Source organism: Molossus molossus, unplaced genomic scaffold (assembly GCF_014108415.1).
Source record: "Molossus molossus isolate mMolMol1 unplaced genomic scaffold, mMolMol1.p scaffold_m16_p_2, whole genome shotgun sequence".
Taxonomy (NCBI): domain Eukaryota; kingdom Metazoa; phylum Chordata; class Mammalia; order Chiroptera; family Molossidae; genus Molossus; species Molossus molossus.
Window position 1 is genome coordinate 188615 of NW_023425355.1, and position 24684 is coordinate 213298.

Sequence of the window (24684 nt, forward strand, 5' to 3'; positions counted from 1 at the left end):
CCAAATCAAAAGCCTCTAGTAGAAACATTCAAATTAAAAATCAAGCATTTAATTTATTTATTGGCCATAAAACTCAGCATGAATCGTACTTAGCCCTTCCTTGTCAGCATCCAGACATCCCTGGTTCGCTCTATGTAACTTAATGCTACAGTTACAGATGCAGGACATGCCCCACCATTTTCTTCACTGCATTACACTTGGCAAGTCACCTATCAGCACTACACTGGGTAAGAAATGAGTCAGGAACAATATAATTGCTTGACTGAAAAGCTGACCACATGTCCGGGGTCTGCCAATTGAGTGAGAATATTAGGGAAATGTGAAATTCAAGGAGGATTTTTTTTCATCCTCTCCAAGTTACATGTTTAGTACGTGGAAATAAATAGTAGAGGAAGGTGAAAACAGCCACGTAAATGAAAACTCCATAGAACTAAAAGCAAACGAAACAAAATACAAATTACAGTGGGCCTAAGAACTTAGTCCCATTTGGGTTTATTTGTGACTGCAAGAGAAAGTTCATAAATTTGGGAACAGTTTCAATGTACTGAGGAACCAGCAATTTGTATAAAAATAGTATTTAAATATTTTCTAAGAGTTTTGTGTGATTCATTGACAAATTTGGTGCCGACAGTCAAAAAATAACCAAACAAAATAAAATAAACCTCAAAGATCTTCTTTTTATTATATTCATTTCCAAAAGTTATAAAGCATCTTTAACACAATTTTCTCTGCCATTCCTCAAGTGAATCAGTAAAATAGGTAAAATCTCAAAATATAACTGTAATATTACACAAGACAATTATTTTTCCTTCAATAACTTAGTCTGTTCCAAAGTATTTCTGTCCAAAATGTGTAGGTGCAACAGGATGAACTTCAGTAGTTAAAATTGTTATCTCTGGAAACTCTTGAATGATTGATTTGGCACCTTCAAAAAATGAAAGGAAGAAAATTATTATTATTGTAGGATTTTTGGTAACATAGTAGGAATTCTGTGGTCAGTCACTACACCTCATATTGATAGATGACAGAGAACAATGACCTTTGGATACCTAGTGAGACTTGGTTAATCTCTTAGTTTTAGGTGGGTTTTTTTTTTCTCTCATTTTCTTTATTGATTTTTTTAGAGAGAGAGGAAAGGAGAAGGAGACTGAAACATCAACGAGAGAGAACATCAATTGGCCGCCTCCTGCATGCTCCCCACTGCGGATTGGCCCCACAACCTACATGTGTCCTGACTGGGAATCGAACCAGTGACCTCTTGGTGCATGGGTCGATGCTCAACCCCTGAGCCACACCAGCCGGGCTAATAATCTCTTAGTTTTTTAATGTATGATACCTGAAAAGCAACTTTCCCTTGAAGAGTCTTTGTCTTGTTCTATTTTAAAGGCAGCTAGAATAAAGAGAATATAGTTCTTTCTGAAAACGGGATCATACGTAAGATGATGGTTTCTCAACTGGAACATTGGGAAAGAAGTGCAAACATTTCTTTATGTCAGAGCAATCCAGCTGTTAAGAAATTAGTACTCTAGCTTTTGCAGGGGAGGGAGGGAAGGAGGAAAGAGCAGGGAAAGGAACTAGCTAGTCCCCCACTCAAACTAAAACGCCATAGATAGCAAGGCTGCCAAAGAACACCATTTTTTTTTCCATCTATAATGTCAAAGAATAGTATAGTATTGTAATGTACACTATTAAAACTAACTTATTTTTCTACCCTAAAGGCAGATAACTCAATACTTATTTGTTTATCTCAATGTTTACAGTGCTACCTGTTATATATAAATGGATGACCAAGCAAATCACCCTTTGTCACTATCAACATTTGAACTGCAGGTATTTTCTTTATTATGAAACAGCAAAATAGCCCTGGCCAGTTTGGCTCAGCGGTTAGAGCATCAGCCCACGGACCAAAGAGACCTGTGTTCAATTCCAGCCAAGGGCACGTACCTCGGTTGCAGTTCGTCCCCGGCCCCAGTTGGGGTCGTGCGGGTGGCAACCAGTCGATGTGTCTCTCTCACATCAGTGTTTTTCTCTCTCTCTTTTTCTGTCCCTCCCACTCTGTCTGAAAATAAATATAAAAATATCCTTGGGTGAGGATTTTGAAAAAAAAAAAGCAAAATAATCAATTGCCTACTGAACACAGCCCTCCCAAAATGGATACTCTGTAGCCAGTTCAGGGTTGGCTGAGACTTGGAACCTTTGCAAATGAGGAAATGCCCAACCTAGAAGTCATATTTCATTTTTAAAATTATTTTATTTATTTTTGTTACAGATGCTTCTCCTTTTTCCCCCATTGACACCGTCTTGCTGAGGAAAGATATATTAGGTTCCATGTTAAATCCAAGTCTGATTTTGGTAGTCATAATAGTGATAACAGTCATAGTTATAATTTGTATTCATCATCTCTAAACTTGGTAATAACATTTAACACTATTCTAATGCTGTTATTTTTTTATCCTGTTCTTTTACATTTACCACATAGATTTTTTTGATGTCATTATTTTTCAAAAATATGGTTTAACAGTTACATAACATTACATCCTTTGAATGTATATTTGTTTAACCATTTCCTTATTGTAAGTCTTTTACATACTTTCAAATTTCTTCTTACACTAAATATTTCTATATGCATCTATAATTATTTTATTAGGATACTTTCACAATTGTCCTAGATTCCGTGGCAAAAAAAGCAGGGTCTTAAATTAGGCTTACCTCCCTCAGGAAATAGAGAACACACAGTTTTCTCACAAGGCTCTGAGCAGAAATCTAAGTTTAAAAACTTCTGCTCTTTGCTTCACACTGCGATGCTTATTTAAGGAAGACCACAGGGCTAGCTAGAACCTCTAATTTCTTGCTGTTTGGGAGCAGCTCTCTGGCTCATATGAGGAACCAGGAGAAATAGAGCCATTTACAGGTGTACCCAAACAGGGCCACCAAGAAAACAGTAGCAATCCCCTTCTATGGGGTTATTTCATACTTTTTCATTTGAATTTAAGCAACATTAGAACGGTATAAAATATTATCACTAGGCTTACAGATAAAAAATATAAATTTTGCCCTGGCCGGTTTCGCTCAGGAGTTAGAGTGTTGGCCTGTGGACCAGAAAGTCCCGGGTTTGGTTCCTGCTAAGGGCATGTACCTCGGTTGCGGTTTGTCCCCGGACCCAGTTGGGGTCATGTGGGTGGTAGCCACACAATGTATCTCTCTCACATTGATGTTTCTCTCTCTTCCTCCTCTCCCTCCCACTCTATCTGAAGATAAATGCAATAATGTCCTTGGGTGAGGATTATATATATATATAAATTTTAACTACCAATATTAGATTTAGATTTAATGTGGAAGCAAATAAACTTTTCATGAGATGCACACTTACCCACCCAATGACTATCCAGAGCCTGTCACTGCCTCTTGCTGAACTTACCATGAGGGGTGGAGAACAGACTTAGTAGGATGATGACACTGGGTTGAACTCCATGTTCTATAAGAACCTTTACAGCTTCAATTACAGTATTTCCAGTGCCTGGAATCAAATGACAACCAAATGAATTGCCAACTTTAACATTTATCTAAAAATGGCCCTGGCCGGTTTAGCTCAGCAGTTAGAGCGTCAGCCCACGGACCAATGAGTCGCGGGTTCGCTTCTGGTCAAGGGCACGTACCTCGGTTGTTGTTCATCCCTGACCCTGGTTGGGTTGTGCGGGAGGCAGCCACTTGATGTGTCCCTTTCACATTCATGTTTCTATCTTTCTCTCTCTCCCTCCCACTCTATCTGAACAAAAATGGGAAAATGTCCTTGGGTGAGGATAAAAAACAACAACAAAAAAACCCCACAAGAAAACATTTATCTACAAATGTATTTGATGCTTTTTTGCAGGAAAGGCAGTTTAGTAATGTAACATAAGACACCACTAAACAAAGCTTCATTATTTTCAATAATGGACATGAAACATCACTGCTCTAACTCTCTGGGCCAGAGAAGGGACATAGTTCACCATATTTTCTGTGCTTTATATATTTTGCCTCACTAGACCCATTGCTTCAATGTGTTAATTTTAAGAAAGAAACTCTTTGGAACTAATAAAGTTTGATGAATGTATATTCTCTTATTACTCAATAAAAATTCTCCAATGAACTGCCCAGGGCAACTCCAAAGCCAAGTGAGATAAAAACATTTAGAAACAGTTTTTGCATTATGAGGGGTAGCCAGAAGGTAGGCACTAAGTTGAATTTAAACTCTAACCAAAGGTTAAAATTAAATTCAAGCCACTCACTGAGAATTGGGTACATCAGCAGGACTTTTCTCTTATAAATGTCTGGAGGGAACTTGGCATAATATACTTTGGCTCTTTGTGTCTCCTCATCACTCTGAATGAGGATCTTTCCAATGCGTATGGATCGACAGCAATCTCGTAAACCTTGTTCCATTGCCTCACCTTGAAGAAGATAATGAAAAAGAAGGGAAAAAAGGGTTAGGGGAGACAGAGTGCAAGTCCAAGAATAGTCCAAAGCTGTGTCTATGACTATTATTAATAGAAAAAGGACATTGTCAAGATGGGAGCAATTCTTCTTAAGCTAATAGCATTACTTCTGATGTGTTTATATTTTATACTTAGTGCACGTCAATGAAACTAGGTTATGGGCTAGTCAGTGAAAGGAGAATAAGCTAGTTTTGTTGCTGGCTTAGAAATTTTAGAGCTGTCATGCTTCCACAATTACAGGAAATAAAGTGCTTTGTTAAGCTGTTCCCTGACCTTTTCCAACATGAACATTTTACTCTTATCACTTAAGGAAGACTTTAAAACACCTAAACTTGTTCCTGCCATCTGAAAAAGTATAAAAGGTTTATGGAAGAATGAAGGCTACAGACGAAAGGATCTCCTTTGAGATCAAGGTGGCATCAGAAAACATCACTTAGCTCCAGCAATGACTTCAGTAGTAACAGTTTTGCTGGCAAATGGTGACAAAATAGTACATTATTCCCTCTCCCCACAAAGAACCACAATCAACAGTACCACCACCCTCTCAGTTTCTAAACATGGCAACCTCAGCTATTCTGAGTCTGAAATCTTTTAAGGAAGTGTTTGCCAAAAGTCAATCATTCTCATACCACCTTCAAGATTTTAGCCTACATCAGAATTCTACTTGTATTATTATTTACTTAATATTTTTCCTTAAATTAATCATTTTTGTTTACATATATTTTGAGAAGAAACTTTATAATCACTACTGTGGACATAGAAACAGTTTCTAATATACATGAAAACTGACCAATAGCTCTTCAGGTTAAAAACAACCCTGTCTATGCATCACCCCCTGGTCCTCTGGTGCACACTAGGCTCCTTTTAGGGCAGGAGCTGGACTGAAACAGAGGAAATTGTAACATAAAAGCCCATTTCCATTGACTTTGCCAGGTTGTTTCAAAAGGTTGTAAAATATGGTCCTGAAAATCCTCACATTGTTTAAGAGCTACCTTCTAATACAAAGGGAGTTGAAAGCTCCTATTTTACTTCAGGTATTCAGTTGTTCACAAACAGAACTTTACAGAAAGAGGAGAAAAGGGAACGCTTAAATGTTTGTAAAAAATAAATCCGTCTGTTTCCAGTGGAAACAAGTGGGGCTTCCACTGTTCCCTGGATCTTGTGCAAAAAATAATTAAGTTGCTGAACAGAAATAACCATCCCCATGTAACACATATAGGTGCTACTTATACATACATGATTTTGCTGCACAAAGGTTAGTTTAGAAGGGTGATCAGTTGGACTCAAACAGAAATACAGTATTTATGAGACCAGAAACCTGAAATACCTACAGTTAATGGTAGTTAAGTGCTTCTGCCTATATGGTCACATACTCATCATAAATAAACTAAAATTACCAAACAGGTCATTCAGTTCAGCTCAAAAAAAAAACAATAGAAAAAATGTTTTCTCCAGCCAGGTATGCAAAGTTCTGCAGGCTTGAAATTGTGGCACATTCCATAAATCTCCAAACTGCCCTCCTCTCCCCAAAACAGCATTATCGCACCCTCCTATCCTCCCACCGTCCCCTGAATCTTTTGGAAGCTGGCTTGCCCATGGGGGCAGGCCACCAGGGAAGATGTTCTGCAGTTAAAATTAGCCAAACTTACCACTTAGTCTGAAGATACATCTGGAAAAAAAAATTAGCCAAACTCAGCAACACATAGGCCACAATTCCAATGCACCATGAGGACAAAACAACACAGGCGGTGAGATTTAAGGTCAAGTAGGCTGCAAGTGTGACAGAGAAGCTCCCTTCTGTCCTGGGAAGCAGCGACTGTGTCTTTGTGTGCAGAGAGACAAGATCACACACATGCGAACCTACCGCTTCTCATTATGCTGACGCCACAATTTCCCTTCTCGAATTTCACTCCTTCATACTTGTACCCTGTTGAAAAATAAATCCAAAGAATTTATCTTTCATCACTGGAACAACTTACTTATTTTATAAAGTGACTATACTTTAAAGCAGATGGGTACTGTGCAAGCTTTGTCCAGACACATTATATAATGTCTTAAGTTCCCTGTGAAAGTAACGAGAAGAGCCAAGACTTTCCATAGTTCTTTTTTTTTTTTATCCTCACCCGAGGACATTCTTGCACCTATCTTCAGATAGAGCAGGAGGGAGAGAGGGACACAGAGAGAGAGAGAAACATCGATGCGAGAGAGACGTACTGACTGGCTGCCTCCTGCATGACCCCAACCAGGGCCAGGATGAACCACCGAGGTACATGCCCTTGACCAGAATCAAACCCGCAACTCTTCGGTCCGCGGGCCGACGCTCTAACCACTGAGCAAGACCGGTGAGGGCAATTTCTTAATTCTTCATAAGAAACCCATATGGATAATTGGGAAAGGTGGACTTTATCAAGTGGGAATAGGACATATGATAGCATGATATTCACATAGTCCTCAAATTGAGTTCAGAGAATCACTGCACCCTAAGGATGCTATAAACACCATCGATTCAAACAGGCACCCACTGCGAGCCACAGCAAAGAGCTTCCTCATTCTGTCCCTTTTTACGAGCCTCCATTCTGCCTTAAAAAGCAAAAGAAAGAGACTGAGTTACCAAGACATGTTCAGCTCTTGGTTCCATCCTAAATGTGTTTCAATTATGCAGCGCAGCCCCCAATTTAAAGAGTTGAACTTTGAACAGAACAGCTTCCCTTATTTACTGAGAAAACAAATCAAAATGTCAAGTTCCTGAAACAGGGATCTTTGGCTGCTTTTTATTTGAGAAGCACAAAGCACCTTCTCGAATTCTCATCATTTTGAGTTTTCTGTGTATTTTTTACTTCTCCTGCTTTTCCTTGGAGTTTAAATGCCAAACCAGCCCACCCATTTGCTTCCAGCAATTCTCAACTCTGGTCCCAATGGGCTGTCATCAAAGGCATCACCCGCATGCTGAAGAGTATTTATTAACCTTTAACTTGGATTGAAAGCAGGCCATTAACAAAAAGTCATCCACATAAATGTCTTTCCTAAATGTCTCTAGGTTTATTAAGTTGTTTAAAAGAACAGCTCCACCTAGACTCCACATTCTGCATACTAATTTATAAAAATTGTTTTCTTTCCCTTTCCCCCCAATTCTAACTCAGAATTTTTTAAAAAAATATGTTTTTATTGATTTTTTAGAGAGACAGGAAGGGGGAGAGAGAGAGAGAGAAACATCCACGTAAGCAGGACATCGATCGGCTGCCTCCACGGAGCCCACGACCCAGGCACATGCCCTGAGGGGGAATCGAACCGAGACCTCTCAGTCCACGGGACGATGCTCAGTCCACTGAGCCACACCAGCCGAGCGTAACTCAGAATTTTTATGAGAAAAATATGACAGAAACAGCTCTGGTTACCTGTTGGAGTGGTTACCATGCATTCTTTATATGGTAGCTGATTCAATCCCTCTTCCACAACAAGTCTGATCTAGAAAGTAAAAGAAAGAATAAGTTGAAAATCTGCTAAGAATCTCCTGTTACCTGTTTGCCTCTGGAGCTGAACACTTGGCAAAATTCAGAAACACATCAGGTAAATAAAGATTTAGCTCATGTGTCAGAGACAGAGATAGATCCAAGTGCCAGGCTGCTTGCTGTAAGGTATCCAAGCTTGGTTAGACACAAAAAAAGGCTCAAGCAGGCTATATTAAAAGAGATGCAAAATTATAGCAAGTGCCAAGAGTCATGGCAGACAGCCTTGGAAGGAATAAACTTCTGGTTACTCTGGAAATAGTCCCCAGAGGGAACTTCTTTGCCTTGTTCAATACTTTGAAATTGTTCAGTTAGGTTGTTTTTAACAAGACCCACCATAATCCAAATGCAGCCTGAAACTTCTTACTACAAAATAAACGAGTGGATAGGGTTAAACCAATGAGTAGGAGGAAGCAGTTGGACGCATTGGGGCTTCTCAGTTAAAACACAAAGGTTCCTCATGATCTTAATGTGTGGTATGGAGGAAAGAATCCACCAGAAGTACAAAAAACAGCTTCCAACAACCAGACATGATATTCCTTCTTCTGAGCACCTGGAGTCAACCAGAGTGTTGTTGAGTCTTGCAACACACATTTTCTGCAATCAATATTTCACTATTGATTGAGAATCAGGAACAGCAGGTAGAAATGCCAGGCCCCATGCTCTGTTATGACAACACAACACCCTGTTGTTGTCAATAAAATGATCAATGCTAAATGGGCCCGCACTTAGATCTCCTCTGGGTAACACTCCTCTAAAGTGTCTTACCTCTCCTGAAACCTTGGGACAGAAACTTGTGTGTCCAGGCCTTATACAAGGACATAATACAAGGGTGAATAAAAGATCTGAGTGCCAGGGAAGCAAATCCTGATAAATTCAGGATAGAATTAATGTCGATTATAATGGGATCCGTGTCCTAGAAGAGACAGTATACTAAAATTCCTCAACACTAGAAACCTACATAGCTTCAGTCCCTACCACAACCACACAGAACCTCCACCGCCACCTCCCAACATCAGGACCTACTGCAGAGAACAGAGAGGCCACGATGATCATCCTCTCAGGTGAGTACTGGCCTTGATCCTTAGTATCTCAGTTGATTAAAATATAATGCCTGCTCTTTCAGGCAAGCATTTTACAATAACCACAAACGTAACCCCTACTTTCTGTAGAAAAGGGGCATAAGGAAAGCAAAAATAAATAAATAAAAGAATGAGAAACCATTTTCTACCAATGAACAGAGAGAAAGGAAGGGAGAGATAGAAACATCAGTGAGAGAGAACATCGATTGGCCGCCTCCTGCACGCCCCCCCACTGGGAATTGGACCCACAACCTGGGCATGTGCCCTGACCAGGAATCGAACCAGCGACCTCTTAGTGCAGGGGTCCACGCTCATCCACTGAGCCACACCAGCCAGACAATTACATTTATCTTGATGAAAGCCAAGGGTTATTATTGCCTTTACAAACTTAAATAATTGTAAATACAAGTTGCCTCTGAAGCCAAAAGTAGAATAGTTTTCTACACTCTTTTGAAATATTTTCCCCAGGAATAATCTAAATGAAAATTAATAAACCACTTTTCTCTCTTTCCCAAATTAAATACTGACAATAGTGTTTAGATTGCAAACTCCATGAGTGCAGGGACCATGTGTCTGTATTCTTTACTGCTGTATCTCCTCCCCCTACAACACAGCCTAGCACAGTGCCTGACTTACAGGAATTCAATATATATTTCATGAATGGATGAATGTTAATAACCACAGCAGAAAGTGTGTCAACCTCATTCTAAGCACTGAGCATACTTAGATATAAACACAAGAAGGAAACAACACAGTGTTTATCCTGAAGACAAAACAGTCTGCTCTGAGATCCTCTCAGACCACACTAGCTAAACAGAATTGAGCTTGGTCAGTCTTAAACAAAAGTCCATGAGTAAATCATAGGTAGTTCAACTTAATATTTCACATGTGAGGATAGTACAGAAGAGAAGAGGCAAAATAAATACCTCCCGTGTAAGCTACAAGAGAGTTTCTTTTTGTGCATTACATGGGTATCACAGGGTAACTACTAGGTCTCCTTACATCTTTGGCATTCTTTTAATGTACTTCATTTGACTGCTCTAAGATGAGGCATTTAAGGGTTACTTATGACCACGTTACTAAGATCCATTTGAGAGGTAGCTGTATCTGAGAGCCACAGAAAATGAATTTATGGGCAATGCTTTGAGGTGAAAGGGATTGAGACAGAGCGTTAATGCAACAGTAGAAACAGTACTTCAGAAGTCTAGCAAGATGATGGTTACTTGGTACAATCTCTCTCACCCCCAGAATGTTCTAAATTAAAATAATAAAAAACCCTTGGCCTACTATGTTTCTATTACTAGGAACAACAATGAAATGAATATGGAAAGCCTTCACCTACCAAACGATCCGCAGAAAACATGAAGTCTCCTCTACTGGCTGTCCTAAAAAAAAAAGTAGTACAAGTTTTACTCTACATTAGAGCTTTAAGGTAAGATATTACTCATTATGTAATGTAACAATGATATCACAACCTATTATATACTAAGAGCGTAAAAGTTCACATGTGCGCCCTGCTGGTTTGGCTCAGCGGTTAGAGCGTCGGCCTGTGGACCAGAGAGACCCGGGTTCGGTTCCCACTAAGGGCAGGTACCTCGGTTGCAGTTTGTCCCCGGCCCTGGTTGGGTCATGCGGGTGGCAGCCACTCGATGCATCTCTCTCACATCGATGTTTCTCTCTCTCTCTTCCTCCCTCTCTTGTTCCTGCTCTATCTGAAGATAAATGTAAAAAACAAAATGTCCTCGGGTGAGGATAAAAGAAAAAGAATGCGTAACCTAATTTCTAAGATCTCTTTCTGAAAGTATGGATTAACAATTTGTTCCTTTTGCCTATTTTTCAGTCAAATATTTTGTTCCCTAGATCTTTCTGCCATTTCCCTGTACATTTCTTTCTGCTCAATCCTTTCATATCCTGAGGTACCCAAGTAATAATAATCTGAGACTGTACTTATCCACAACCTGTTAACCAGTCAAAAAGGGAATATTAAAAGGTTGACAATTTTTTTCCTGTACATAAAAAATTGAGTATTGTTCCTCCTCCTTCTCCCATACAAGTTAAATGATTTGACTAAACAGACTGAGCTACAGTTCATGGATTTAAAAATCCCCATCTGGCCCTGGCTGGTTTGGCTCAGTGGTTACAGCGTCGGCCTGTGGACCACAGAGTCCTGGGTTCGGTTCCCACTAGTGGCACGTACCTCGGTTGCAGTTTGTCCCCGGCCCATGTGGGTGGCAGCCACTCAATGTATCTCTCTCACATCGATGTTTCTCTCTGTCTCCCTCCCGCTCTATCTGAGGAAAAATGCAAAACTGTCCTCGAATGAGGATTAAAAAAAAACCATCTGCCTATACGTAGCATACCTCACACGTTCCCTAACACAGCATCAAAATGGCATATGCAAACACATATTATATCAGTATACCATCAATCATGACTAACTTTTCAAACTGCATTTACTTTCGCTGATAGGAAAAAGCAATAGATTTCTTAGAGCAGCCAGGGTTCTATCATATTATGGATATTAATGAAACAAACAGGAAATCATAACAGACTAAATATATTAGAATATAGCTTTTAGTTAAAATGATTAAATTCATCTTCAAAAGTCATAGTTGTACTTGGAATGTAGTCAGGTCTTGGGTTCTGCAGGCCTGCCTGTAAAGCAAGTTTAAAATTTTTTTTCTTTATTGATTTTAGAGAGAAAGGAAGGGGGAGGGGGAGCAAGAAACATCGACTGGCCGCCTCCTGCACGCCCCCCACTCGGGATCTGGCCCACAACCTGAGCGTGTGCCCTGACCGGGAATCAAATCGGCAACCTCTTGGTGCATGGGTCAACGCTCAACCACCGAGCCACTCTGGCTGGGCTAAAGCAAGTTTTAGAAGTTGTTCTCTTAAGATAACAGAAGATGTAGCCTGGTAGGCATGAAATATATAGCCCCATTCTTTTCTTAGTGCTCTTAAGATAATGTACTGACACTCAATCCCAAGATGCCTTAGAAAATTCTCTTTCTGTTGAGACTAGGAGCAGAACAAACCACACTGCTGAAGTTTGCAAAAGAATTCACCAATCAACATAGCTCAGGACCCTGAACTCCTTACTCATAACTTTTGCCCTTAAAAGGCCCGAATGAGAAGGCATTGGAGAGTTCAGGCTTTAAAGCAATACAGCTTCCCATTCTCCTTGCTTAGCATTCTGCAAAAGAAGTGACTACACTTTCTCCACTGCAAAACTGGGTGTTTGGTATTTGGCTCTGCCGTGTGCCAACAGGGATGAATTCTTGTCCTGTTCAGTTACATCAGCTCTCTAAAATATGGACCATAATTGAGCAATGGCAAGAATATAGGCCTATATTCTTTATATATAAATATTCCCTAAACTCAGAAAACTCTATTCACACACAACTACTGCATACACAGAGAGACCACTTAAAACAGGCTCTGTGTTATGTACTGTGATTTTCAAATGAAACCATACTACTACACTAGCACCTTTCATTTCTTTAACTAATCTTCACAACATGCTTGCCAAGGAAGAAAAAGTCAGTGAACTACAAAAGAAATACTGAAGCCTACTGCCCTGTTAGCTAGATCTGTACAAAGTTGTCTAGGCAGCCAGAACACAGTTTGTCAATAGGGAAGAAAAGTCTGGATTGGTCTTAAAGAAATATTCAGAAACATATCTTGGGAACACATTTGAAATAATTATTTTTACTTTCTGCACAGTTACACACAAATTCATTACATAGAAAAGTTATATTAGGTTAAGTGATCAGAGTTGACCAAATCTGTTACTTTATTTTGGAATCAGACATTTCGATACCTTTCACACTCTCCCCCAAAATATCAGCCTCAGTTGTTAACTTTCACATAATTACCTTCTCTACATTCCTAGAAAGGTACACACTACGAACTAATATGAACTGTCATCTCTTTATAGCTATTTGACTTCCAATTAAAGTATTCACGGCTCGAAATCATATATGACAAACAGCCAGAATACACTAAGTTGGTTGCATTTTTTTTAAAAAAACCCACAGTGGGTTTCAACATCCACATTTAAATCCTTAACACTGTTTAACACTGGTGTCATAAAGCAGGTATTTATTTGTTAGATCAATGAAGTTACACATTTTCTCTGAGCCCCTACTTTAGGCCCAACACTGGACTAAAGTATATGTTAAAAAGGTGTTTTACTGTAAACTAGACCCCAGGTTTTATTAATCCCATGCAATTTGTTTCAAATTATAACTCTTAACTTTTATCTTAAAACCATTTCTTAAAAATCTCTCATATTACAAACAAAGCTTTGAGAAACATTTTATTTATTTATTTATTTTTAATGACATTTCTTTTATTTATTTTTATTTTTAATTTTTTTGGTATGTACCCCTAGTGGGAACCGAACCCGGGACTCTCTGGTCCACAGGCCATCGCTCCAACCGCTGAGCCAAACCAGCCAGGGCTGAGAGACATTTTAACCACCTCTATCTAATAACAGTCCCGAATAAGATCGAATGCAAAATCATTACAAAGCAACAGACACACTAACACACATGCCTGGAATATTCTAAAATATATCCAAGTGACCAAATATCAGATATTTAGTGATATCCAGACACTCATAGTTCACAGCATGGAAATCTAATTAATGTTAAGCTGAGCATCTTTTAAATTGTACAAACTCCAAACAGGATTAACAATGCAGACCTAACCATGTCTGAGAACACACTTTTCTTGACATTTCCCCCAAACAACTATGTCACACATCTGTAGCAACAAAATGAACGCCACCGGCAGCCATTTTTTAAAAATGATCTTCACTGAAACCAGAAAGAATGAGAATCATACTGGAATTTAAATCATCATTTTAATGTGGGCTTGGTAAACCTAAGTTTGCACATGTCTAGCGAACAGGGCAGGAGGCTTCAGCATTGGTTTGAATTCACTGACTTTTTCCTTCCCTGAGAATGTCTATAAAGCAACTTCAAATTTCCCAGAGAGGCTCCAGCAGAATTTAACAACATGTACATGTCATAGCAAACCCAAACCAAGAAGAAAAACCTGGAATCTCACTGACCTTTCTTTCAAGTGGTTAATAGGTATTTACTTATCATCCATAAGACATAGAAATATGAAAGGAGAGGCCCTGGCCCAGTTTGGCTCAGCAGTTAGAGCGTCGGCCTGCAGTTCAGAGAGACCCGGGTTTGGTTCCCGCTAAGGGCACGTACCTCGGTTGCAGTTTGTCCCCGGCCCTGGTTGGGCTCTAGTTGGGCCGTGCGGGTGGCAGCCATTTGATGTGTCCCTTTCACGTCGATGTTTCTCTCTCTCTCTCTCCCCCCCCCCCTCACTGTCCCTCCCACTCTGTCCTCAAGTGAGGATAAAAAATAAAAATACCGATGTGAGAGAGACACATGGATTGGCTTCTTCCCACATGACTCCAACCCCAATGGGGGCTGGGGATTGAACTTGCAACCCAGGTACATGTCCTTAACCAGGAATCAAAGCCTTGACCCTTCGGTCAGGGGGCCAACAGTCTCACTGCTGAGCCAAACCAGCCAGGGCTGTAGTGACTTTCTAATGGCTGAGTCTTTCATTGGCTGAGTGGGTGGCAGGGAGAAGATCCTCCTTCTTCCTAACGGAGTAGTAGAGTAGAAAAACATCTTCCTGCTGGAGATGGAAAGTGCATCTCTGCCAGTCTGGGGTAATTGACACTGAGTGGTAGGGCATAAGTGCTCTGCCTACAGGCCCTCCCAATTCAAATTTAAAAGACACTTCTCTTTACTAATCTTCACAACATCCTCCCCTGGGACAATTAGAACTTCAGTTTCTAGAGCAGAAATTCCCACTTGATCACTCTCTGCTACTTCTCTCTACTCAGAATGACCTTGACAATCCCTCCTGTTTTCCTACAAAAAGGATTTTAACAACTCTCCCTCTCTCTATTTATCCTTACATATATGCCAAGTGTACAAAGATTTATGTATAAAGCTTTCCTAAAGAGGTCCAAAAGTTATAGCAGGTACCTAATATTACACATATATTACTCCCTTCTTTCCCACAGGTCATCATTTATTAAAAGCATCCTTGGTGCTAAGTAATAAAGACTTTTGGTGCATTATCTCATCTAATCCTTACACAACTTTAAGAGGTAGATTCTATTATTACCACCATTAAAGTGATGAAAATATGAAGACTTACATAGGTGAAGTATTTCAAGGTTCTTCTCAGCCTGAAACTCTCTGATTCCAAGTCCTTGAGCAAAGCAATTACTTTTTTTTCTTTATTGATTTTAAAGAGAGAGGAAGGGAAAGGGAGAGAGCTAGAAACATCATTTGGCCTCCTCCTGTGTGCCTCCCACTGGGGATTGGGCCCACAACCTTGGCATGTGCCCTGACCAGGAATCAAACTGGTGACCTCCTGGTACATGGGTCGATGCTCAACCCCTGAGCCACACCGGCCAGGCCATAAAGCAATTATTTATATTTTGCTCTAATAAGGGAATGTTTACTAAAAGTAACCAATTATTAGATGTATTTTAATGATATTTTTCTCACTGTAACTCAAACTGGCATGTACATACAGTGCAAACAATAAAATAAAGAGTCTGGGAGGCAAATAAAACATGAAATATTCCTTTTGAAGAGGGAGTAGCTGCTATTATAATACAGCTTGTAAATCCTATGTACTAAGATAAATGCATGTAGGACTACACGCTTTCCAAAGATGATAACATCAAAGCCTCTGTCCCATTACTTAAAACAATTTAATTTAAATAAAATCCAAGTAGCACTGAATTAGATGTCATTTCAAAAATGAAGACTATTATTCAAGGACTGTTTTCAGTATTTGGTGTGGGAGAAGTTAGGGCTGGGCATAGGGTAGCCAGATTTAGCAAACAAAACTTCAGGTTACCTAGTTAAATTTGTATTTCAGAAATATGTCCTGTGCAATGTTTAGGATATACTTATATGAGACAAGTATTCACTGTTGATCTGAATTCACATTTAACTGGGTGTTTTGTATTTTACTTGGCAACTTTAGTAAAGAAGGAAGAAGTAGACAGACTCAAGTTCATCTCTAGTATGTTTTTGTAATGTTTCTTGGGGTTTTGTTTTTTTTTTGGTAGATTTTTAAAAACCTTTATACACATACAAATGCAGACAGAGGAGAATAATGATTTACCTTTCATTTATTTTCCACAATGATCAAACATTGTTTCATAAATCTACCTACTCAATATCACCCCACTGCCAGTTTACTTTTTAAGTCAAGTTTATTTAAGTACAATTTGCTTATAATAAAACCCATCACTTTACTACACTACTATCAAGACATAGAATTTTCTTATTTTTCAATTATAGTTGACATACAATATCATATTTGTGTCAGGCGAACAACAGAGTGATTAGATATTTATATAATTTGCAGTGATCACTCCAGTAAGTCTAGTACCCATCTGACTCCACATATAGATATTACAATATTATGGACTATATTTCGTACTTTGAACTTTACATCCCCATGACTATTTTTTTTATCCTCACCCGAAGACATTTTTCCATTTTTTGTTCAGATAGAGCTGGAGGGAGAGAGAGACATCGACGTGAAAGGGACACATCGAGTGGTTGCCACCCACACAACCCAACCAGGGCCGGGGGCAAACTGCAACCGAGGTACGTGCCCTTAGTGGGAACTGAACCCGGGTCTCTCTGGACCGCAGGCTGACACTCTAACCACTGAACCAAGCTGGCCAGGGCCCCATGACTATTTTTATAACTGCTAATTTGTACCTCTTAGTCCTTTCACCCTTACACCCACCCTCTCAACTCCCCTCACATCTGGCAACCATCAATTTGTTTTCTGTATCTATGAGCTTGTTTCTGTTCTGTTTGTTCATTTATTTGGTTTAGATTCCTCATATAAATAAAATCATACGGTATTTGTCTTTCTCTGTCTGACCTATTTCACTTGGCATAATGCACTCTGGATCCACCCCTGCTGATGTAAATGGTAGTATTCCATTGTGTATTATGTACCTCATCTTTTTTTTTTATCCTCACCAGAGGACATTTTTGCACTCATCTTCAGATAGAGCAGGAGGGAGAGAGGGAGAAACATCGATGCAAAAAAGACACATCAAGTGATTGCCACCCATACAAACCCAACCGGGGCAGGGACAAATTGCAAAAGAGGTACGTGCCCTTAGTGGGCACCAAACGCGGGTCTCTCTGGTCCACGGGCTGATGCTCCAACCGCTGAGCCAAACCGGCCAGGGCTGTACCACATCTTCTTTATCCACTCATCTATCGATGGACACTTATGTTGCTTCCATATCTTGGTTATTGTAAATAATGCTGCAAGAAACATAGGGATGCATATATCTTTTTGAATCAGCACTTTGGATTTTTTCAGATAAATACCCAGAAGTGGCATTGCTGGGTCATATGTAATTCATTTGTTAACTTTGTGATGAACCTCCACACTGTTTTCCACAGTGGCTGCACCATATGAATTCCCACCAACAGTGCATGAGGGTTCCCTTTTCTCCACATCCTTGCCAACACTTGTTGTTTGTGGGTTCACTGATGGTAGCCATTCTGACAGTTGTGGGGTAAGATCTCACTGTGGTTTTAATGTGCATCTTTCTGATGATGAGCGATGTTGAGCATCTTTTCATATATCTACTGGCCATCTGTATGTCCTCTTTGGAGAAATGTCTATTCAGGTCCTCTGCCCACTTTTTAAATTGGATTGGGTTAGGGTTTTTTTTTTTTTGGTGTTAAGATGTATGAGTACCTTATATATTTTGAATATTAACTCCTTATCAGATGTATTCTTAGCAAATATCTACTCCCATTCATTAGGTTGTGTTTTAAGAAGTTTGAATTTTATTCCAAATATAATGAAAGACAGCACAGGGTTTTAAGTAGGGGAGTGTCATTTTTGTTTTCGAATCAACATGTTAAAGGGAAGTGTAACGTAAAAATCGCCCTGGCCAGTTTGGGCCCGTGGACCAATGAGTTGCAGGTTCGATTCCGGCCAAGGGCACATACCTTCGTTGTGATTTGTCCCCGGCCCTGGTTGGGGTCAGGCAGAAGCCACTCGATATATCTCTTTCACGTCGATGTTTCTCTCTCTCTCTCTCTCTCTCCCCCCCACACACTCTATCCTTAGGTGAGGGGGAAAAAAAAGGGGAAGAAAAAAATTTTTAAAATAAAAGTTATTTTGGCAGGTTTAAACCAAAGGAATGTTTCATTTAACGTTAATGTTTAATGAAAGCTCTAAACAAATAAACTCTATTTCCATAGTTACTTTGCTATTATGTGATCACTAAAATAATGAATAGCACCAAGGTTGGTCATGGTATGCAGAAGATTTAGAAATGATTTTCCTTCTCCTTACTTCAACCTCATAAAAACATACCCCCAGTGAAGTACTTGGAGCTAATCTAATCTGACTTAAAAAGTTTAAAAAAAAATAACTTTTACTACCTGCCAGATGCAAGTCATCAAGCCTACAGCTCTTTAGTACCTTCTTTAAAAGCTCTCAAAATAGTATCATTAATTATTTACTTGCACCTCAGAGCAAAGTTCAATGTAAACATTCAAAATCAGGTAAAAAATAAAAAGAATCTATAATTTTCCCTTTGAACCCAGGACTCAGTCATTCAGAAGTTTATTTGTTTTAATGATTGCAACATCAACGCCCCTATGTATCAGGTACTGTAACCGGCAGACCTTCTTTCTGCCTCCTCGGGGTCCAGACTAGCTCCCAAGATATTACTAAGATATGCCCAATAAATATTATAACAGAAGTATGTATAGTGAGAGAGGTGACTTCCTCACTCCTAGCTTAAAAGCCAGTAGAAAAATCCACATGAAATACTCAGGGAAACCAAAAATATGTCCATGTTTTAAACAACTTGCAGGTGACAGTTTTTTTTTTTTTCTGTGGTAGATATTTCAGTTTTGTACAGGTTGAAGGGAAAAGTTCTGAGATTCCTCTGGTCTCAGAGTGATGCCCGGCCAGGGTCTCTAGGCTAGTTCTGTTTAGTGTGCGGAATCCCTGGCTCAGCCTATATCCTGAATCTGAAGCCAGGCAAATCACTATGCAAAGGGCAGTGGCCCAGCCTAAACACAGCACAATCACCCAAGGTGTTTGTAAAGCTACATGTGCTCAGTTCCACCTAAGACTGCTCTAAAAATGGGAAGTAAATTTTGAGAAAAAAAGACTCCCCAGGCAATTCAGATGCACAGCTCCTGAAACAGCTTTACTTTAATGTTTCAGAAGACAAAAGAAAACACCAACAAAAAATGGGGAGGGAAGATGATCTTTTAAATACACTGCATCGCCTTCAATATGAGATCATGAACTATAAGGGGAAAGTACACTACACTCAGATTTTGCAACCATCGAAACTGGAAATGAAGGAGTCATTTCTCTTATGTGACCCATGTGTGACTAAATAAATGATCTGACCGATGTTTTTAGACTACTACATTCTTACTGAGAAAACTGTCACCTGCAAGTTGTGGATTTTTCTACTGGCTTTTAAGCTAGGAGTGAGGAAGTCACCTCTCACTATACATACTTCTGTTATAATATTTATTGGGCATATCTTAGTAATATCTTGGGAGCTAGTCTGGACCCCGAGGAGGCAGAAAGAAGGTCTGCCTGTTACAGTACCTGATACATAGGGGCGTTGATGTTGCAATCATTAAAACAAATAAACTTCTGAATGACTGAGTCCTGAGGAAGACAGGATAGATTAAGTGGTGGCACTTTCCATAACTAGACCTACATAAATACAGATCCTCTTACCACAGGCACCCTACACAAGCCCCCTAAAGGGGATGGAACTCGTCTTTTCTGTGGGGAGGGGGAATGCCAGTTTTTGAAGATAAAAGCAAAAGAGGCCCCTGTTAACAGATTTGATTAACAAAAACAAAACTAAAACACTGTCTCCAGCCTCAAAAACTAAGCATCAATTACTTATCAAAAATCATAGTGAGTCTTTCCATACTGTATGATAGCACGATAAAAATTATCTGAGATCTCTCAGTGTTCTTTTACAAATAGCAATGTGAGTTGTATGTACAATTTAATGCCCTTTGCTATCTCCTGGAAGCTCAAGAAACCAGCACTTATAGATGCAACAAGAACCATGCACAAATCAAAACATGAAGGCTTGAAATGCCTTAAATGTGCACAGCTTTTCAATGTTCATAACAAATATTCAGACAGTATCTTGTTTTAGCCTCCCAGAAGATCCATGAGATACGGCAAACATCGTCATTTTATAAATAATAAAGTTGAAGCACAGAGATGCTAAACATCTTGCCTAAGATCATTATGGACCCTGATGTCTCCTTCCAAACTCAGGAAAAAAAAAAGAAGATTTCACTTACATCCAGGTTTCTAAGTAATGCTATACAACCAGGTATTGATATTGCCATATATGAATGCTGAATGTCATGCCCTCTCCAAGTTCTACAGCAATGCTTTAGTCTTATCACGTAAAATCTAATGAAATCTAAGGAACAGTTTCCACATAAAAAAAGGCACATATGCAAATGTTCATAGCAGCGTTATTTATAATAACCAGAGTAGAAACCACCCAAATATCCATTACTTGATAAATGGATAAAAAATGTGGTATATCTGCCCTGGCTGATTTGGCTCAGTGGTTAGAGCATTGGACTGCAGACCAAAGAGTCACATGTTCGATTCCGGTCAAAGGCACATACCTCGGTTGTGGTTCATCTCCGGCCCTGTTCGGGGTCATACGTGAGGCAGACAGTCGGTGTGTCTCTCTCACATAGATGTTTTTTTTTCTCTCGCTCTCCCCCTCCCTCCCTTTCACTCTGTCTGAAAATAAATGGAAAAATATCCTTGGGTAAGGATTTAAAAAAAAAAAAAGTGGTATATCCATGCCCGGCCGGTGTGGCTCAGTGGACTGATCATTGTCCAATGGACCAAGAGGTCCTGGTTTAACTATCGGTCAGGGCACTTGCCCGGGTTTCATGCTCAATCCCTAGTAGGGGGTGTGCAGGAGGCAGCCAATGGATTTCTCTTTCACATTGATGTTTATATCTCTCCCTCCCTCTCTCTAAAAAAAAAAAAAAATCAATAAAAACATATATTTTTTAAATTTCCTTTAAAAAAAGGTGGTATATCCATAAAGTAGAATATCATTCAAACAAAAAAGGAATGGGGTACTGATACAACATGAATAAATCTTGAAAACATTATGCTAAATAAAAACTAGTCACCAAACACCACATGTTGTATGATTCCACTTGTATGAAATGTCCAGTATAGGCAAATCAGTAGAGACAGAAAGTAGACTAGGGCTCTAGGTAGGTTGGGGGGAAATGGGGACTGACTGCTCATGAGTATGGGGTTTCTGCTGGAGTGATGAAAATGTTCTACAATATATTGTGTGTCCGGCCGGTGTGGCTCAGTGGTTGAGTGTCGACCCCTGCACCAAGAGGTCGCCAGTTCGATTCCTGGTCAGGACACATGCCCAGGTTGTGGGCCCCATCCCCAGTGCGGGTCATGCAGGAGGTGGCCAGACGACGTTCTCTCTCATCAATGTTTCTATCTGTCTCCCTCTCCCTTCCTCTCTCTCTAAAATCAATAAAGAAAAAAAATATTTAAAAATAAATAAAAACAACCATTAAAAATGCACATACAAATAACATTTCCCAGATAATGTCTGAAGGTTTGCTAGAGCCCCTAAGCCCATCTATAGGTACAGAGGGAGTCAAGACTCAAGGTCAGCAACTTTTGCTCTATAGAAACAAGAATCATCATCCTATTTTCTTCATTTTATAGTTAATTTTATTTCTGTTTCCCCCACCACAACTACCAAGCCTATGCTTCGCATTTTGAGATCACTACTTCATCTATTAGATCACATGACCAGTGGTTTTCAATATGGATTCATTAAAAATAGTTAAATAGTATAGTCTCATAGTATAATTTTTAAAAAATATTTTTTTATTCATTTCAGAGAGAAGAAGGGAGAGGGTGAGAGGGATAGAAACCTCAATAAGAGAGAGAACATCGATTGGGCCTTCTGTTGCCTCCTAAATGGCCCACCACTGGGGACTGGGCTCACAGCCTAGTGCATAGGTCAACGCTCAACCACTGAGCCACACTGGCCAGGCCACACTATAATTTTTAAGAGCTTTACAAAGAACCTTTAGTAATTGAGTATCTTTTCTTTATAAGGTATGGTTGGAATTAAAAAATGTAAAAGATATAATTTTTTAACCTCAAGGAACTTAAAATATATTAGGTGAGATAAGAGTGATACACAAATAACAACATACAAAACAAAAGGTGACTCATGCATGAAAAAGGACAGGGAAGATTGGCAGAGGAAGAATGACTGAAGGAAAGTTCTTGTCAGCAGTGAACATTTAATGCTGGGTTTGACCTTGAAGAAAACCTATGATTTGAATATGCAGAGGAGTAAAAAAGAATTTCAGATGAGGGTAGAAGCAGGACTTTATACTGTAGGCCCTGAGAAGCCAAAGAGAGCTGCTGAGTAGGGTAGCTACGTACTCAAAGCGGGATGTTAACAAGATTGATTGTTCAGTAATGTGTGGCTGTATGTGGAAGAGAGAAAAACTGCATCAGGGAAACAAAGTAGGGGCTTATTACAACTGTATGAAGAAAAAGTCAGTAGTCTGATTTAGGGGGTGGCATCCTGACTCAGTAGTCATTTTAAAAGATCAAAACAGCCCTGGCTAGTTTGGTCAGCGGTCGAGCTTTGGCCTGTGAGTTCCGAGTTCCATCCGGGTCAAGGGCACGTACCTCAGTTTCCATTAAGTCCCCAGCCCTGTTCGGGGCTGTGTGGGAGGCAACTGATTGACCTGTCTCTCTCACACTGATGTTTCTCTCTCTCCCCTACTCTGTCTGGAGATAAATGGAAAAATATCCTCAAGTGAGGATTAAAAAAAATCAAAACATCCACCAAAAAGTTAGTTTTTATACATGCAGCAGCTACTCATTTAAAGTGGTGCCAATATAAAAGTCAGCTATAGTTCCATCATGGTACATATATCCCTTGAGAAACCCCATCTACAACATAAGTTTTGAGATCTCAAAATAGCATTTCAGATGAAGTTTTTGCTACCTTATCTTGTGGGACCAGGAAGGGCACCGAAGGCTCCATTAACTATACATGAAACAGCCAAGGTTCTATAAGTTTATAATAAAACAATCCTGATAAGACTTGAATGATAAGCTTGCGCATGACCAAGTAAACTTCAACTCAAAGACTAAAAGATATTAGACAAAACAATATCTGCAATAGCAAACACCAAAGGGACAGATGGCCAGTTGAGCACAACAGAATTTCCTTGAAATCGCTTTACTTCTGTTTGTGAGCCAGATGTGATTGGAGATGGAATATAACCTTGAGTAGAATCCCAGATTTAGCAGGTAGACAGCCACCGGCGCGTTTACCTGCCTGGACTGTCTTAGGGTCCCTCATGGCTCAGAAGAGACAAAGAGGAAGCAGGAAGCTACCTACAAGGTTTCATTTGTCCCCAACACAAAGGATATTAAACACGGACTAGGAAAAAGTCAGTGGGAGGTCTGAGTCAGGGGACACTCCCCTTCAAAGAAAAAGCCCTGCCGAGATCTCCCCAAGCCAGTTTCCCCAGGCCAAGAAAACTACCCCTTAGCCCTTTTAACTTCTAATTCCCGCCCACCTCCAGAGAGACCCTCCGATTCCCTCTCCCCTTCAGTTCTTGGCTCACTTGTCCCGGATAATGGTCTGCAGCTCCCGGATCTGCTCATTCATGGGTAGCAACTTAAGCTGAGCCCCAATCTGCCAGGAGACTTGGTCGTCCCTTGGGAAGGAGTCACTGGCCGATGCGTCATAATTCCCGTTGCCACCGCTGCTCTCCGAGTTGAGGCTGTCGCCATCGCAGGCCTGAGGGCTCCCCTCCCCTGGCTCGCTGGAATGGGCGTGACTGCTGGGGAGAGTCGGCTGGGCCTTGGAGGCGCTGCTTCCCCGCACGTGATCCGGGACCAGGTCGTGATCTGGGACCAGGTCGCCAGGTGGCGGCGGCTCGGGACTTGGAGTAGAGGCAGAGTTCACTTGTTGGTTGTGACAGGGCATTGGGTCCGGACACCGTAACTCCGTGGCCATACACCGACCCTGGTCTGTCCCCGCAGCTACCAGCCCCTGAGGATAAAGACCAGCAGGAAGAAGCCGTGGATGCTCACGTGCTCCCGAATGCCCCGCCTCCTCGGAATCTCTAGCCTCTCTTGCCCTCTCACCCCGTAGGCTTCCTTTGGTTCCCTTTGGCCACGCCCCCTCCCAGCCCTGTTCACCAGAGGTACAGACTGCCTGGACACTCCATTGGATCCTCTCCCTGCCAATCTGCACCGCACTGTTTGTTAACTCTTTGAGTCACTCCAGTGGTGTGGGTTCCCACACCTAAGCTGTCAGATCGGTACAGGCGAGGGATGCTTAGTTGCAGGGTCTTCCAGGAGACCCCAGGGATTCGGCATGCAGAACTTTGGGTGAGCGGTAGAGTCAGAAAAAACTAGCGGTGGGGGTTATAGAATTATGACACACGCAAGGCCCATGTTTTCAGA

At 40.4% G+C, this 24684-nt stretch overlaps 1 protein-coding gene across 1 annotated transcript; it reads right to left on the bottom strand.

Annotated features, from left to right (window-relative positions):
• Window positions 1-584: 584 nt before the first annotated feature.
• Window positions 585-24274, bottom strand: UPRT (uracil phosphoribosyltransferase homolog). Its single transcript, XM_036271161.1, has 7 exons — window positions 23838-24274; window positions 10406-10448; window positions 7871-7940; window positions 6340-6402; window positions 4269-4430; window positions 3419-3517; window positions 585-925 (listed from the first exon to the last, which is right to left on the bottom strand). The coding sequence occupies exons 1-7, from the start codon at window positions 24230-24232 to the stop codon at window positions 819-821; spliced, it is 939 nt and encodes a 312-aa protein (XP_036127054.1). The 5' UTR covers window positions 24233-24274; the 3' UTR covers window positions 585-818.
• Window positions 24275-24684: the final 410 nt, after the last annotated feature.